The following is a 15,684-nucleotide window of genomic DNA, read 5'->3' as shown; positions in this document are numbered from 1 at the left end:
CCGGCCTGGTCATCTTTTAATGTTCTCGGGCTTGATGATCTCACTTGGAAAATGGAGATAATAACAGTCCCGTCCTTGGCTGGATGGGATGGCTCATGCTTGTAATCCCAACACTTTGGGAGGCCAAGGCAGGAAGATCGCTTGAGCCAGGAGTTCAAGACTAGCCTGGGCAACAGGGAGAGCCCTTGTCTCAGGACGAGGCAGGCTGATCACCTGAGCTCAGGAGTTTGAGACCAGCCTGGCCAACATGGTGAAACCCTCTCTACTAAAAATACAAAAAATTATCTGGGCATGGTGGCACACGCCTGTAATCTCAGGTACCTGGGAGGCTGAGGCGGGAGAATCACTTGAACCTGGGAGGCAGAGGTTACAGTGGGCCAAGCTAGCGCCATTGCACTCCAGCCTGGGCAAAAAGAGTGAAACTCCGTCTCAAAAAAAAAAAAATTAACCAGGCGTGGTGGTACACATCTGTAGTCCCAGCTACTTGGGAGGCTGAGGTGGGAGGATCAACTGCGCCCAGGAGGTCAAGGTTGTAGTGACCCATGGTCCTGCCACTGCACTCCAGCCTGAGCAATGGAGTGAGACCATATCTCAAAAAAAAAAAAGAAAGTCCCATGCTCATAATCTAGTGAGCTTTAAGTAAGGTAAGACATGTCAATTGCTCAGAACAATGCCTGGGAGAGGGTGCGCGCCATTCAGCACTAGCTGAGGATTGTTATTTTAGTCACAAGTGCCTGGAATCTAAACCTATCACCCCTTCCAGCCTGGGGGCCCTTGGTGGGCAGAAGCAGGTCTGAAGAGCATCCGGGTGTCTCACCTTGCTCAGCACAATGAGGGGTGTTTGTCGACTGACTGACTGATGGACTGAAGGCAGGGTATCCTGGGTATCTGGTTCCCAGGGGAGACAGGCAAGGGCTCAAAGACGGCAAGGCCAGGCAGGACCACAGGTTTATTGGGGGCTCCACGCACACACGCTCATGGCATCACACGACAACAGCACGGTTACTCGGGACACATACAGTGGCCTCCGCCCACAGCCAGGGCTCAGAGGCAGTGGGGTGCAGTCTCCTCCCTTGTGGCCCAGGCCCAGCTGGGTCCCTTCCTCCTGGGCGGCTGAGGGAGGGACTGCTGGGTTGGCGACGGGCCTGGAAAGGGGAAGCGAGCAGGTGAGTCCAGGAGGGGCCGGGGCTGGGGCCGGGGTGGCGCTCGCCTGCCCTCACTCCAGGGACTGTAGCATCAGCAGCTGTTTCAGCACCTTCGTCTGGCTGGTCTCTCGGATTTCGCCGGCCAGGAACATCTCGTCCACGACCGTGTAAACCTGTGTGAGGGGAGACCCTGGGGTGAGAGGAGGCCCTCTGGGATGCTGGCCCGGACCCTGGAAGCTGGCGCTCTGAGGCCCCTCGAGCCGGGACACAGACCTCAGCAGAGGCTCTGGGTGGCTAGTGCACCACGGGTCCCCCTCTGTCCCCCTCCTCCGGGTCCTTCAGCCTCCTCTTCACCAGGCGCCTACCTTGTAGAAATTGAACACCAGGTCCAGTTCACAGACATTGTGGAAATATTCGTTTAAGACCTGGGAGAGGAAGGCAGAGATGGTAAGAGATGGGCAGGGAGAGGGTCACACATGCACAGAGATGGGAACAAGGTCATCAGAAAGAGATAGCGAAAAAGAGACCAAAGCGGAGGCAGGGGAGAGAGAGACAGTGATAGGGACAGAGGCAAGGACACACACAGAGAGAAACAAAAGCCAAGATCGATGCAAAGAGATGGCAAAAGGTCAGGCACGGTGGCTCACACCTGTGATCCTAGTACTTTGGGAGGCTAAGGCAGAAGGATCACTTGAGGTTAGGAGTACAAGACCAGCCTGGTCAACATGGTGAAACCCCATCTCTACTAAAAATACAAAAATTAGCTGGACATAGTGGCACGTGCCTGTAATCCCAGCTACTCAGGAGGCTGAGGCAGGAGAATCACTTTAACCTGGGAGGTGGAGGCTGCAATGAGCCAAGATTGCACCACCGCCCTCCAGCCTGGGCGACAGAGCAAGACTCCATCTCAAAAAAAAAAAAAAAGAAAGAAAAGAAACGGAGAGAGTCCCAGCCACCGCAGAGGGGAGGACTCAGGAGGGACCAGGGCGGGCTCCCAATCCTCGGGGGCACTCCAGGACTGCCCACCTGCCTCCCCACCTCACCTCCCCCTCCCGCCATACCTCCACGAAGTTGTGAATGGCCTCCAGGTAAGCCAAGTTGTTGTCATTGACGTCCACACAGATGCAGAAGTAGAGGCCAGCATAGCGGCGGTAAATGATCTTAAAGTTCCGGAACTGCAGAACAGAGAGGCTATCAGCAACGGAGCTTGCCAGGACCCACGTGCCAGATACAGTGGGGCCAAAACATTCAGTCCTTCACTCCACACGTGGTCCCAAGGCCCAGCTCTGTGCCTGGCCCTGTGCTGGGGTCACAGCAGTGACCGAGACAGCCCTAACCCTGCTCGCGGTACAGTGGGGGCAGGCATCCCGAGTGGACAGGACTGGGCTGTGAGAACCCAAAGAGGGTGCCTAACTCCCTCTGATCCTGGGGAGTCAGGGGGCGCTTCCTGGAGGAGCAGGTATCGGAGCTGAGACCTGGAGGATAGGCAGGAATGTTCCAAGCAGATAGCAAAAGCCCAGGGCTGGGTGGGAGCCTGACATGTTCAACAGCATCCATGCAACCTTGCCACTCCTTTCTGTGACTTCCTGCTACCTCTGGAGACAGCCACATTCCTTAGCCTGGAATTAATTAATTCAATTATTTAACAAATACTTCCTGAACAGCTACTCTATGGCAGGCCTGTGATAGGCAGTGCGGGGAGGAGGGTCACCACTGTCACCAAGACGATCCTGGGTCCTTGTCCTGCCCTCACTGAAATGTGATATATACAGTTAGCATAGTAACACAGACACACACTGTGAACAAGTATGCCAGGATCAGGGACACGGATTCTAATTTTATGCGTGTGTTAAGTAGATAGAGACAGATACATATATATGCATACTGGGTTGCAAAGTACAATGTCTTTGGCCAAAACCTGAAAATCCCAGTTCAGTTCTATACGTTCTCAATGTGAGGTCCAGTACCAAAAAAAAAAAAAAAAAAAAAAAAAAAATCCCAGCACTCCAGGAGGCCGAGCGAGAGGATCACTTGAGCCCAGGAGTTCCAGGCCAGCTCGGGCAACATGGTGAAACCCCGTCTATACAAAAATACAAAAAGTAGCTGGGTATGGTGGCGTGTACCTGCGGTCCCAGCTACTTGGGAGGCTGAGGTGGGAGGATGACCTGAGCCTGGGAGGTCAAGGCTGCTGTAAGCCGTGTTCACATCACTGTGCTCCAGCCTGGGAGGCAGATACCCTGTCTCAAAAAACTCACAAAAACAGCAGCTGTAGGTCTGGGGTGTGCATGTGGTGCCACCTGCTGGCAGCTATGAGTGCCAGCATCAGTCCTCGGCTTTTTTTTTTGTTTTTTTTTGAGTCTTGCTCTGACGCCAGGCTGGAGTGCAGTGGCACGATCTCGGCACACTGCAATCTCTGCCTCCTGGGTTCAACCGATTCTCCTGCCTCAGTCTCCTAAGTAGCTGGGATTACAGGTGTGCCACCACACCCAGCTAATAGTTTTTTACTCATTTTTTGAGCTCAATCTCTTGTTCATTGCTATACTCCAAGCACGTTTTCAGGGATTTTTTGGTTTTTTTGAGACGGAGTCTCACTCTGTTGCCCAAGCCAGAGTGCAGTGGCACGATCTCAGCCCACTGCAACCTCGGCCTCCCAGGTTCAAGAGATTCTCCGACCTCAGCCTCCTGAGTAGCTAGGAATACAGGTGTGCACCACCACGCCTGGCTAATTTTTGTATTTTCGGTAGAGATGAGGTCTCACCATGTTGGCCAGACTGGTCTCAAGCTCCTGACCTCAGATGAACCACATGCCTCTGCCTCCCAAAGGGCTGGGATTACAGGCATGAGCCACTGCGCCTGGCCTGAGTCCATTTTTCTGGTGTGATTACAGTAAGGCCTACATATAACCCACGGGTAAATGACCTGACACTGATCAGCAGTGCTCCTCTCTTCTTGCAATCCAGCTTTTCTGGCTCTCACCCTCCTCCGCCTCCAGCTACTGTTCCATCTTTCCAGCCTCTCCTTCCTGTTTTATATTTCGAGGCTTCTCAGGGATCTGCGGCAGACCCCCGTATCTCCTCCAGCTACATTCTCTCACGGAAGCACACTCTCTCAACCTGCAGGCTGGGGCAGGTGTCCCCTCTGAACACCCCACGCCACTGCCCCACCCCTGCCCCGCCCCAGCCTGACCACTGCCAGTCGTCACTGTATGGGGATGGGTCTGTCTCCCCATTGGACTGTGAGGGAAGCTGGAGCTGTCACACTGTGTCCCCCGTGCTGCCCTGCAAAGGGCTGGCACAGGATAATGGCCCCCAAAGGCGTCCACATCCTAATCCCAGACCCTGTGAATATGGGACTTTGTATGGCAAAAGGGACTCTGCAGTCCCTTAACTTGTGACGAAGTTAAGAAGTATGAGATGATGGCCGGGCGCGGTGGCTCAAGCCTCTAATCCCAGCACTTTGGGAGGCCGAGACGGGTGGATCACGAGGTCAGGAGATCGAGACCACCCTGGCGAACACGGTGAAACCCCGTCTCTACTAAAAATACAAAAAACTAGCCGGGCGAGGTGGCGGGCGCCTGTAGTCCCAGCTACTCGGGACACTGAGGCAGGAGAATGGCGTGAACCCGGGAGGTGGAGCTTGCAGTGAGCCGAGATGGCGCCACTGCACTCCAGCCTGGGGGACAGAGCGAGACTCTGCCTCAAAAAAAAAAAAGAAGAAGAAGTATGAGATGGGGCGATAATCCCAGATGTTTCAGGTGGGAGCAATGTCATCACAGGGCTGCTAACAAGGGAAAGCGGGAGGCCGGACAGTGCAAGTCAGAGAGAGGCTAGAAGACGGCCAGGTGCCCGGCCTCACGCCTATCATCCCAGCACTTTCGGAGGCCAAGGCTTGAGCTCAGGAGTTCAAGGGCAGTCTAGGCAACATATCAAGACCCCATCTCTATAAAACATACAAAAAATTAGTTGGGCGTGGTGGAAGGTACCTGTAGTCCCAGCTACTCAGGAGTCTGAGGCGGGAGGATCCCTTGAACCTGGGAGGCAGAGGCTGCAGTGAGCTATGATTGCACCACTGCACTCCAGCCTGGGATACAGAGTGAGACTCTGTCTCAAATAATAATAATAATAACAAGAGGAATAGCCCGCATCTTCCAGCTGCCTACTCCTCCCTTTGATCTTCACTCACAAGTCCCCTCCAGGAAGCCCTCCAGACCCCCAGGCTGGGTCAGTTGCCCTCCCCCAACCAGGCTCCTGGATCCCAGCCCAGGCCACTCTGGTTGTCACTGTCTACGGACAGGCTTGTGTTCCTTCCTGGGCTGTGAGTCCCGAGAAGGCAGCACAAGGCTGTCTCAGTGACCGCTGTGAACCCAGCACTGGGCTGATCGCAGAGGAGGCATGCAGAAACATTGGGTGAATACATGCACAAAGGAACAACGGAATGAATGGGCAGGCCTGGATCCTGGAGGCACGGAGGAACTCAAGACCTGAGGGTCAGCCTCCTCTGTCACATTCTCATCTGCCCAGCCGGCCTTTCTGGCTGCTCCTATATCACTGGGCCCCACTGACCCCTCCTGGGCCCCAGCCCTCAGCACAGAACCGGCCACTATACCAGCAACAAGGCATCCACACAGCCAGAACACCCGACACCCAGTTCCTCTCCCCTTTCCCACCTGCTGCTCTTGGTGAGAACACCAGTGACCTCCTCCTGGAGAGGGAGGTCCAACCCTTTCCCCCTCCTGGCTTCTGGGACACCCAGTCTCTTGGTTCTCCTCTCCCTCCTCGTCTCTCTGACTGCAGATGTGGCCCTCTGGTGCTGTCCTCAGTCTATCCTCACTTCCCTGGTGAGTTCCCTGGCCTTGGTTTCCCTCTATGTGCAGAAATGCTGTTTCCACATCCTACTCAGCTCTCTCCAAGAACCCCGACTCGTCACTTCTTCCTGGACGTCTCTGCTGGGATGTGGACGATACTCGGGGCCTGACCCCCAACACCTCCCTCCTGACCTTCACCTCCACCTGCCCTTCCCATCTGCCCATCTCAGATAATGACAGCTCCATCCTACCCAGGGGCTCAAGTGGGAAATCTAATTGTCGCCCTGGCTCTGCCTTCTCTCACATTCCACGTCCAGTTCTTGGCCATTCAGCTGGGTCCACCTCCAAAATGCTCCTGGCCACCCCGACGGCTTCCATGCTGGTCCAGTCACCAGCATCCCCCACCTGGACCACTGCAGCCACCTCTCTCCGAGCAGTCTCCTGCTCTGCTCTTGCCCTGTAGGGCAGCCTCAAGTTGGCCCGTGGCCCTGCTCTGCTCAAAAACCTCGTGGTTCAAGACCAGCCTGGACAACATAGCAAGACCGCATCTCTACAAAAAATTTAAAAATTAGCCAGGCACAGTTGCTCATGGTTGCAATCCTAGCACTTTGGAAAGCCACAGTGGGCGGACCGCTTGAGCTCAGGAGTTCGAGACCAGCCTGGGCAACATGGAGAAACCCTGTCTCTACCAAAAATATAAAAACTAGCAGGGCGTTGGTGGCACATGCCAATGGTCCCAGCTACTCAGGAGGCTGAGGTGGGAGAATCGCTTGAGCCCGAGAGGCGGAGGTTGCAGTGAGCTGAGATGGCGCCCCTGCACTCCAGCCTAGGTGACAGAGTGAGAATCCATCTCAAAAGAAAAAAAAAAAAATTTAAATTAGATGGGCATGGAGGTGCATGCCTGTAGTCCCAGCCACTTGGAAAGCTGAGGCAGGAGGCTTGCTTGAACCTGGGAGGGTAGAGTGAGCTGTAATTGTACCACTGTACTCCAGCCTGGGAGACAGAGCAAGACCGTGTCTCTAAACAACACCAAAAAACAAAATCAATCTTTCTACGGCTCCCATCTGACTCACAGTAAGAGCCCAAGTCTTCCCTGCAGCCCTGCACCAACAGATTACCCTGTTATCTTCTCTCTTTCATCTCTTCCCCTTCCTCGCTGGCATTCCTGCTATCCTTGGAACGCCCTAAGTATTCTCCTGCCTCAGGGACTTTGCACTTGCTGTTCCCTTGGCTTGAAATGTTCCTCTCAGACACTGGTTCCTTCCTCCCTCTTAAGTCCTTCAGGTCTTGGCTCCAGTGTCACCTTTTCAGCAATGCCATCCTGACCGAACCACTGAAATCTGCACCCTGGCTAGGTGCAGTGGCTCATGCCTATAATCCCAGCACTTTGGGAGGCCGAGGCAGGCAGGTCACTTGAGCTCAAGAGTTCGAGACCAGCCTGGGCAACATGGTGAGACCCTGCTGCTACCAAAAGTACAAATATTAGCTGGGCTTGGTAGAGCATAAGCCTGTAGTCCCAGCTACTCAAGAGGCTGAGGTGGATGGCTTAAACCCAGGAAGTTAAGGCCGCTGTGAGCCATGTTCGTGCCACTGCACTGCCGCCTGGGTGATAGAATGAGTTCCTGTTTCAAAAAAAATTTTTTAAAGAGGGCTGGGCGCAGTGGCTCACACCTGTAATCCCAGTACTTTGGGAGGCCAAGGTGGGTGGATCACTTGAGATCAGGAGTTCAAGACCAGCCTGGCCAACATGGTGAAACTCCATCTCTACTAAAAATACAAAAATTAGCAGGGCGTGGTGGCGAGCACCTGTAATCCCAGCTACTAGGGAGGCTGAGGCAGAGAATAGCTTGAACCCTAGAGGAGACTGCAGTGAGCAGAGACCATCCCCACTGCACTCCAGCCTGGGTGACTGAGACAGACTCCATCTCAAAAAAAAAAAAAAAGGCCAGGCACAGTGACTCATGCCTGTAATCCCAGCACTTTGGGAGGCCGAGGAGGGTGGATCATGAGGTCAGGAGTTCAAGACCAGCCTGGCCAATACAGTGAAACCCTGTCTCTACTAAAAATACAAAATTAGCCAGGCGTGGTGGTGGACGCCTATAATTCCAGCTACTTGGAAGTAGGCAGGAGAATTGCTTGAACCTGGGAGGTGGAGGTTGCAGTCAGCTGAGATCACACCACTGCATTCCAGCCTGGACAACAGTGTGAGACTCTGTCTCAAAAAAAAAAAATTAATTAATTAATTAATTAATTAACATGAAATAGAAAATAAAGATGAGGTCTTGCTACAGTGCCCAGGCTGGTCTTGAACACCTGGGCTCAAGCGATCCTCCCACCTCAGCTTCCCAAAGTGCTGGGATTACAGGCATGAGCCACTGCACCTGGCCTATTCTCTCTACTTTTCTGTGTTTGAACATTCTACAGGAAGTCTGAAAAAGGCACCAGCAAAACAAAAATTATTTGGTTAAAAAAAAAAAAAATTCTTTTTTAATCTTAGGTAAAAAAAAATTAATAATAATAGTGCAAAACAAAAAGGCAAAATATTAATCCTGATTAAATTTGGGTAGTAGGTATATGAATCCCCAGTACACTTTTCTTTCATTGTACTAATCTATATGTTTATGATTTTTCACAATGAAAAGTACAAACAAAGGAAGGGAAGAAGCAAGCAAGCTCAAAGCAGGTTGAGTGAATGAATATAGGATGGATAGAGGGTCCAAGGGGTTCTTGCAACTAGAGGCTGGGCAGGGAGTGGGGAAGTAGGGCATGAGGAAGCAGCGGGGTGCAGGAGGCATGAAACAGGCATCACCTCCACAAAGTTGGTGTGTTTGGCGTCTCGGACGGTGACCACGGCATGCACCTCCTCAATCAGCTTCTGTTTCTCATCATCATCAAACTGCATGTACCACTTGGCCAGGCGCGTCTTGCCTGCCCGGTTCTGGATGAGGATAAAGCGGATCTGGGGAGAGCAGGAGGAGAAGGAGGAAGTGAAAGAGGCAGGGAGGGCGGGTCGGGCGCTGCCCAACGGCCCCACCCATCCAGGCCCCACCCATCCACCCGGAGGAGAGATAGGGCTCAGGGCCTCCCTGCTGCCTGACTTCCAGGAGTCTCGGCTGCTCCCCAGACCCAAGCCAGGCCAGCGTGGCCACATGCTCCATCCCTGGTCCCTCCAGCACCCCTGTGAAGTGACTTCCCTTCCACAAGTCAACTCTGGAGTCAGCTCCAGGGCCCCGAGTCCCAGGCTCCACCACCTATTGTCTCTCTCTCTTTTTTTTTTGTAGAGACGGAGGCTTGCTATGTTGCCCCGGCTGGTCTCAAACTCCTGGGCTCAAGCAATTCTCCCACCTCAGCCTCCCAAAGTGCTAGGATTACAGGCATGAGCCACCGTGCCCAGCCTTGTCTGCCTCTCTAGGCCTCAGTTTCCTCACCAGCAAAACAAGTCTCCCAAGAAGATTCATCTCGCCAGGGTGGTTTTCTCATTATTGTTTTTTGTTATTTTTAAATGTTTAGTGTTTCGTTCTGTCACCCAGGTTGGAGTGCAATGGTGCAATCTTGGCTCACTGTAACCTCCACCTCCCGGGTTGAAGCAGTTCTCCTGCCTCAGTGTCCTGAGTAGCTGGGATTACAGGCACCTGCCACCACACTTGGCTAATTTTTGTATTTTTGGTAGAGACGGGGTTTCACCATGTTGGCCAGGCTGGTCTCGAACTCCTGACCTCAGGTGATCCACCCGCCTCTGCCTCCCAAAGTGTGGGGTTATAGGCATGGGCCACCATGCCCTGCCAACCAGGTTTTTTTTAAAGGTTAAAAAAAAGTTTATAAACTTAGTCAAGTGGCTAGGAAGTGGTAGATACTCAAATGTTTGAGGTTCAGACTCCTTTGGGCTAAGTCTCAGCTCTGCCACTTCTTTTTTTCTCTTTGCTTACTAACTTTTTATAAAATTGAAATGTAATTCACACACCATAAAATCCATCCACTTAAAATGTAGACAGTTAAAACAGGTTTTGGTATATTCTCTTAGTATATATTCACAGTTGTGTAAAAATCACCACTATCTTTTGTTTTTTTGTTTGTTTGTTTGTTTGTTTGTTTTTTTGAGACAGAGTCTTGCTCTGTTGCCCAGGCTAGAGTGCAGTGGCGTGATCCTGCCTCACTGCAACCTCCACCTCCTGGGTTCAGGCGACTCTCCTGCCTCAGCCTCCCAAGTAGCTGGGACTGCAGGTGCACACCACCATGCCCAGCTAATTTTTTGTATTTTCAGTAGAGATGGGGTTTCACCATGTTGTCCAGGCTGGTCTCGAACTCCTGGCCTCAGGTGATCCACCACCTCAGCTTCCCAAAGTGCTGGGTCAGGTGTGAGCCACCGCACCCCACCTAATATTACCACTATCTAATTTATTATTTAATTCCAGAACATTTCCATCATTTTCCCCGAAAAACTCCCCACCCATCAGCAGTCACTCTCCGTCCCCCCAGCGCCTGGCAGCCATGAGTCTCCTTTCTGTCTCTGTGGATGTGTCTGTTCTGGACATTGCATGTAAGTGGAATCATGCGCTCTGTGGCTTTCGCGTCTGGCTTCCTTCACTCAGCGTGACGTTTTCCAGGCTCACCCATCGGCTGGCAAATGGCAGAGCTGCATTCCTTTCCATGGCTGAGTGATCCTCTGTTGGATAGATAAGGCTGCACTTCGGACATTTGGGTTGTTTCTGCTTTGGGGCTATTATGAATAATATTGCTATGAACTTTCGTGTGTGAGTTTTTGTGTGGATGTATCATTTCTCTTGGGTATCTACCTAGGTGTGCGATTGCTGGGGCACAGGCTAACGCTATGTTTAACTTTCTCAGGAATTGCTAAACGGTTTTCCAAAGCGTCTGCCACTTTCATGACTTTACTTTGGTGCCACTTCGGTGCCTCAGTTTACTGTGAGGAGTAGAGGATATTCCTGGCCGGCCACGGTGGCTCACGCCTGTAATCCCAGCACTTTGGGAGGCCGAGGCGGGCAGATTACTTGAGGTCAGGAGTTCGAGACCAGCCTGGCCAACATGGAGAAACCCATCTGTACTAAAAATACAAAAATTAGCCAGGTGTGATGCGGGGGGGTGGCTGCAATCCCAGCTACTCAGGAGGCTGAGGCATGAGAATCGCTTGAACCCAGGAGGTGGAGGTGGCAGTGAGCTGAGATTGCGCCATTACACTCCAGCCTGGGAGACAGAGCGAGACGCTGTCTCAAAAAAACAAAAACATAGAGGTGTAGTACAGTGACTGGTACGTACTAAAGGTTATATAAGTACTAGCTCTTAACAGCATTATATTTTCCATTATGTGATTTTCAGAAAACCATGGCCCAAGCTTAATCCGCTAGAAGCTCTGGGTCCACTTCCGTCTGAGACAGGCATGCTTATGCCCATTTTATAGATGAGGAAACTGAGATTCAAGGAAAGGAAGTCTCACAGCCAGAAAGCAGAGGTGGGAGTCCAAAGGCTTTGCTCTGAACCCTCTGACCCCAACTTGTGGTAGCCTTGTCTTAGGAAAGAGAGCCTCTAGTCCTGTCGTTTTCTTTTCTTTTCTTTTTTTTTTTTGAGACAGAGTCTCACTCTGTCACCTAGGCTAGAGTGCAATGGCACTGTCTCAGCTCACGGCAACCTCTGCCTCCCAGGTTCAAGCGATTCTCCTGCCTCAGCTTCCTAAGTACCTGGGATTACAGGCACATGCTACCATGCCTGGCTAATTTTTGTATTTTTAGTAGAGATGGGGTTTCACCATGTTGGTCAGGCTGGTCTCGAACTCCTGACTTTGTGATCTGCCTGCCTTAGCCTCCCAAAATGCTGGGATTACAGGCATGAGCCACTGCGCCCGGCCTTTTCTCTTTTTTTTTTTTTTTTTTGAGACAGAGTCTCACTCTTGTCGCCTAGGCCAGTGGCACAGTCTCGGCTCACTGCAGCCTCTGCCTCCCCGATTCAAGCGATCCTCCTGCCTCAGGCTCCCAAGTAGCTGGGATTACAGGTGTCCACCACCACGCCTGGCTAATTTTTGTATTTTTAGTAGAGACGGGGGTCTCACCATGTTGACCAGGCTGGTCTCAAACTCCTGACCTCATGTGACCCACATGCCTCAGCCTCCCAAAGTGCTGGGATTACAAGCGTGAGTCACCGCCCCAGCCTGAGAGTCTTCTCTTAGGAAAGAGAGTGGACTCTCTTTCCTAAGCCTCATTCTCCACACACTCTATCCTCCCTCCCCCAACCAACCAAACTGGACCGGAACAGGATGTTACTCTCCTTCCAAGAACTCCTCCTGCTGAGCCAGGGAAAACCACTTCCTAGCAGGGGAGGGGTCCCGGGCAGGAAGGGACGTTGGGGGACCTACATCAGGCAGCCACAGCCTGGGAGCCAAGCCCGAGACATATGCACACAGAGTTAGGAGAACTAGAAGCAAACCCACAGAGTTGACAAAACACTCTGCCTCTTATTCCCAAATTCCGTCGTATACCTCTCCCTGTTTTCTTCCCAATTGGAATCTCAAGTCCCCTCCGTCCTGAATCCCTGCATCCTCACGCCTCTGCCGTCCCCTCTAGATGCTTCCCAACCTTCCCTGTCTCCAATCCCCCTAGATGCTCCCCAACCTTCCCTGTCTCCAATCCTCCTAGATGCCCCCCAACCTTCCCTGTCTCCAATCCCCCTCATCTGGAGTTGTTCCCTTTTGACCTCCACTTTCTCGGTCTTAGTTCCCCTCCTTGGGGCCTCAATGGGCTTTTTATTGGTGACATCCCTTGTCCCACTCCCAGGTTTCCTCCCTTCTTCAAAAGGTCACATTTTGCCTCCAAGGAACCTGTTCCTGGAGGAGACTCTGCCCTGACTCTTGACACCCTTTCCCATTCGTTTTCTTTCCCAACTTCCAGCCCAAAGAACCCTTTCCTAGATCCAAAGCCCCAACCTGGGGGACAGGGGCACTCCTAAATCCAATGTTCAGTCTTTGCCCCAACAAAGATTCCTCCCCAGATCTCACACTTTCAAGCCTACTCCCCACCCCACAAGATCTCTCTTTTTGGAAAGACCTATTCAATTGCTATTCAATTGCTCCCCATTCATTCCGAGTGTCTATCTTACCTCCAGGCCCTCTCTCCTTTTACAGAGCTCTCCCAGACGCTTAAGTCTCATTCCCTACAGTTGCCTCCTTTTGGTTTCCTGTGCCAGGTCTCTTCTCCTTGAGATGATCCCTCTCTCATAGGCAGTCTCCTGCCCCTGTTTCAACATCCCCTCTCCACCTGCAATCAGATCCTTGTCTCTAGAGACTCCTCCCACCAAGAAAACCTCCCTCCCCTTTTCCAAGGTCTCGCGTTCCTGTCCCAGCGCTCCCGCCACACTTCCAGAGCGCCTTCCTCTTTGGGACGCCCCCTCCCCACCTCCAATGCCTTCTCGCTACCCCCAAGACTGTCTCTCACGAGTTTCCTCCCGTTTCAAAGCTTCCAACTATCTACAATGTCTCCCACCTGCACGGCCCTTTCCCCTAGGAACACCACCCCAATGCCCGTCGCCGCGAGACCCCTGGTAACCCCCGCGCGCAGAATCACCGCCCTGTGCCCTCCTTCCCGGCCGTGGCCCCAATCCCCGTAGCCCGTGCCCGACCCAGACCATCCGCAGCAGAGAAGGGGCTTGTCAGCGCCCGATCGAGCCTCGGCTATTTACGCGTGGACCCCCCTCCGCCAGTCCCAGGCGTAGCGCGCCCCCGTTACCATGGCGACCCCCGTCCGGACCCCAGCGGCCCGGGTCCCGCGGCTACTGGGCAGCTCCGGCTCAGGGTGCAGTTGTAGGGCCCGGAGCTGGAGCGGACTTCCGGCAGAAAATCCCGCCTTCCCTCTCGCGCACAGACCCCTGGGAGTTGTAGTTTCACCAATGGGGCCAACCTGGGTGAAGAGTCACAGCCAGTCCTTTTCCTACCAAACGAGTCAGATCCCAAGTGCATGCTGGGATTTGTGGACAAACATCTTTACAGAGGACTACAGTTCCCGAGATGCTGAAGAACCAGCGGTGCAGGCGTTACATTCGGGGAAATGTAGTTCTCTTAGGTCCCCAACCCCGGAGAGAAGGGCATGCTGGGAATAGTAGTTTTAAATTTTGAAAAACTGTCCTCGGGAGCTAGAAAATGTCTTTCCATTCCTCATTCAGTGATTTCTTCAATTTTTTTTAAATAGAGATGGGTCTAGATATATTGCCTAGGTTGATCTCGAACTCAGTTCAAGCGACCCTCAGCCTCCCAAATCACCAAGATTACAGGCATGAGCCACCACCACACCAAGCCAGTGCTTTGCTTAAAACATGTTGCGTGTGTCTCTCGGGAGACAACAGTTTAAGAGCATGCATTTGAACCGGCCGGGCACGGTGGCTCACCGCTGTAATCCCAGCAGTTTGGGAGTCCGAGACGGGCGGATCACTTGGTCGGGAGTTCGAGAGACCAACCTGACCAGTATGGTGAAACCCCCATCTCTATTAAAAATACAAAAAATTAGCCGGGCGGGCATGGTGGTGCGCAACTACAATCCCAGCTACTCAGGAGGCTGAAGCAGGAGAATCACTTGAACCCAGGAGGCTGAGGCTGCAGTGAGCCCAGATCTCACCACTGCACCCCAGCTTGGGCAATAAAGACCCCCGCCAAAAAAAAAAAAAAAAAAAAAAATCTCTAGGTTGGCCGGGGTGTGGTGGCTCAGGCCTGTAATCTCAGCACTTTGAGAGGCTGAGGTGGGTGGATCAGCTGAGGTCAGGAGTTTGAGACCAGCATGGCCAAAATGGTGAAACCCTGTTTCCACTAAAAATACAAAAATTAGCTGGGTGTGATGGAAGGTGCCTGTAATCCCAGCTACTCAGGAAACTGAGGCAGGAGAATTGCTTGAACCCGGGAGGCAAAGGTTGCAGTGAGTCAAGATCATACCATTACACTCTAGCTGGAGTGACAAGAGCAAAACTCTGTCAAAAAAAAAAAAAACAACAACAAAAACTCCAGGTCAGCAGTTAGTTTAGTTTTTTTGGTGTGTTTTATTTTTGTCTTTGTTTTTGTTTTTTTTCTGAAAGAGGGTCTCCCTTGGTCACCCAGGCTGTAGTACAGTGGCACGATCTCAGCTCACTGCAGCCTCAACCTGCTGGGCCCAAGTGATCCCCCGGCTTCAGCCTCCCGAGTTGCTGAGACTACATGCACATGCCGTCACACCTGGCTATTTTTTGGTACTTTTTGTAGAGACAGGGTCTTGCTATGTTGCCTAGGCTGCTCTTGAACTCCTGAGTTCAAGCGATCCTTCCTCTTCCACCTCTCAAAGTATTGAGATTACAGTGTGAGTCACCATGCCCAACCTAGTTTGGTTTTTTTTAATGGCCTTTATTACATTTTAAAAATTATTTTATTTTCCCTATGAGTATGTAGTGTATGTTTGTCTAGATCTCTCATTAGGTAGTGAGTTGTTGAGAAAAGGGACCCTGTCTGATAACTGTATCTTCATTACCTAGAACATGATGACAGATGGTAAGCAGTCAATTACAGGCATGAGCCACCGTGCCCGGCCTTTTTTTATTTTCTTTTGAGACAGAATTTCATTCTGTTGCCCAGGCTGGAGTGAAGTGGCACACTCTTAGCTCACAACTAAAGTTACTACTATTAGTACTGAGGGGAGATTGGCCCTAATAAGAACAAACCAGGCCAGGCGTGGTGGCTCACTCCAGTAATCCCAGCACTTTGGGAGGCCAAGGCGG

General features: G+C 52.1%; 1 protein-coding gene across 3 annotated transcripts; it reads right to left on the bottom strand.

The window, feature by feature from the left end:
• Positions 1–930: 930 nt before the first annotated feature.
• AP2S1 (adaptor related protein complex 2 subunit sigma 1) lies at positions 931–13,901 on the bottom strand. 3 transcript variants are annotated; one of them, XM_023182246.1, is made up of 5 exons: positions 13,680–13,901; positions 8,759–8,908; positions 2,207–2,320; positions 1,511–1,570; positions 931–1,318 (listed from the first exon to the last, which is right to left on the bottom strand). In XM_023182246.1, exons 1-5 carry the CDS (start codon positions 13,680–13,682, stop codon positions 1,217–1,219), a joined length of 429 nt encoding a protein of 142 aa, XP_023038014.1. In that variant the 5' UTR covers positions 13,683–13,901; the 3' UTR covers positions 931–1,216. The 3 variants fall into 3 exon arrangements, with proteins under 3 accessions (XP_023038014.1, XP_023038016.1, XP_023038015.1); XM_023182248.1 differs by lacking the exon at positions 13,680–13,901 and adding an exon at positions 13,054–13,119; XM_023182247.2 differs by lacking the exon at positions 2,207–2,320 and having other exon boundaries at positions 13,680–13,831.
• Positions 13,902–15,684: the final 1,783 nt, after the last annotated feature.

Source organism: Piliocolobus tephrosceles, chromosome 21 (genome assembly GCF_002776525.5).
Source record: "Piliocolobus tephrosceles isolate RC106 chromosome 21, ASM277652v3, whole genome shotgun sequence".
In the NCBI taxonomy this organism is placed as follows: domain Eukaryota; kingdom Metazoa; phylum Chordata; class Mammalia; order Primates; family Cercopithecidae; genus Piliocolobus; species Piliocolobus tephrosceles.
This window is presented reverse-complemented; position numbering and strand designations above follow the sequence as displayed.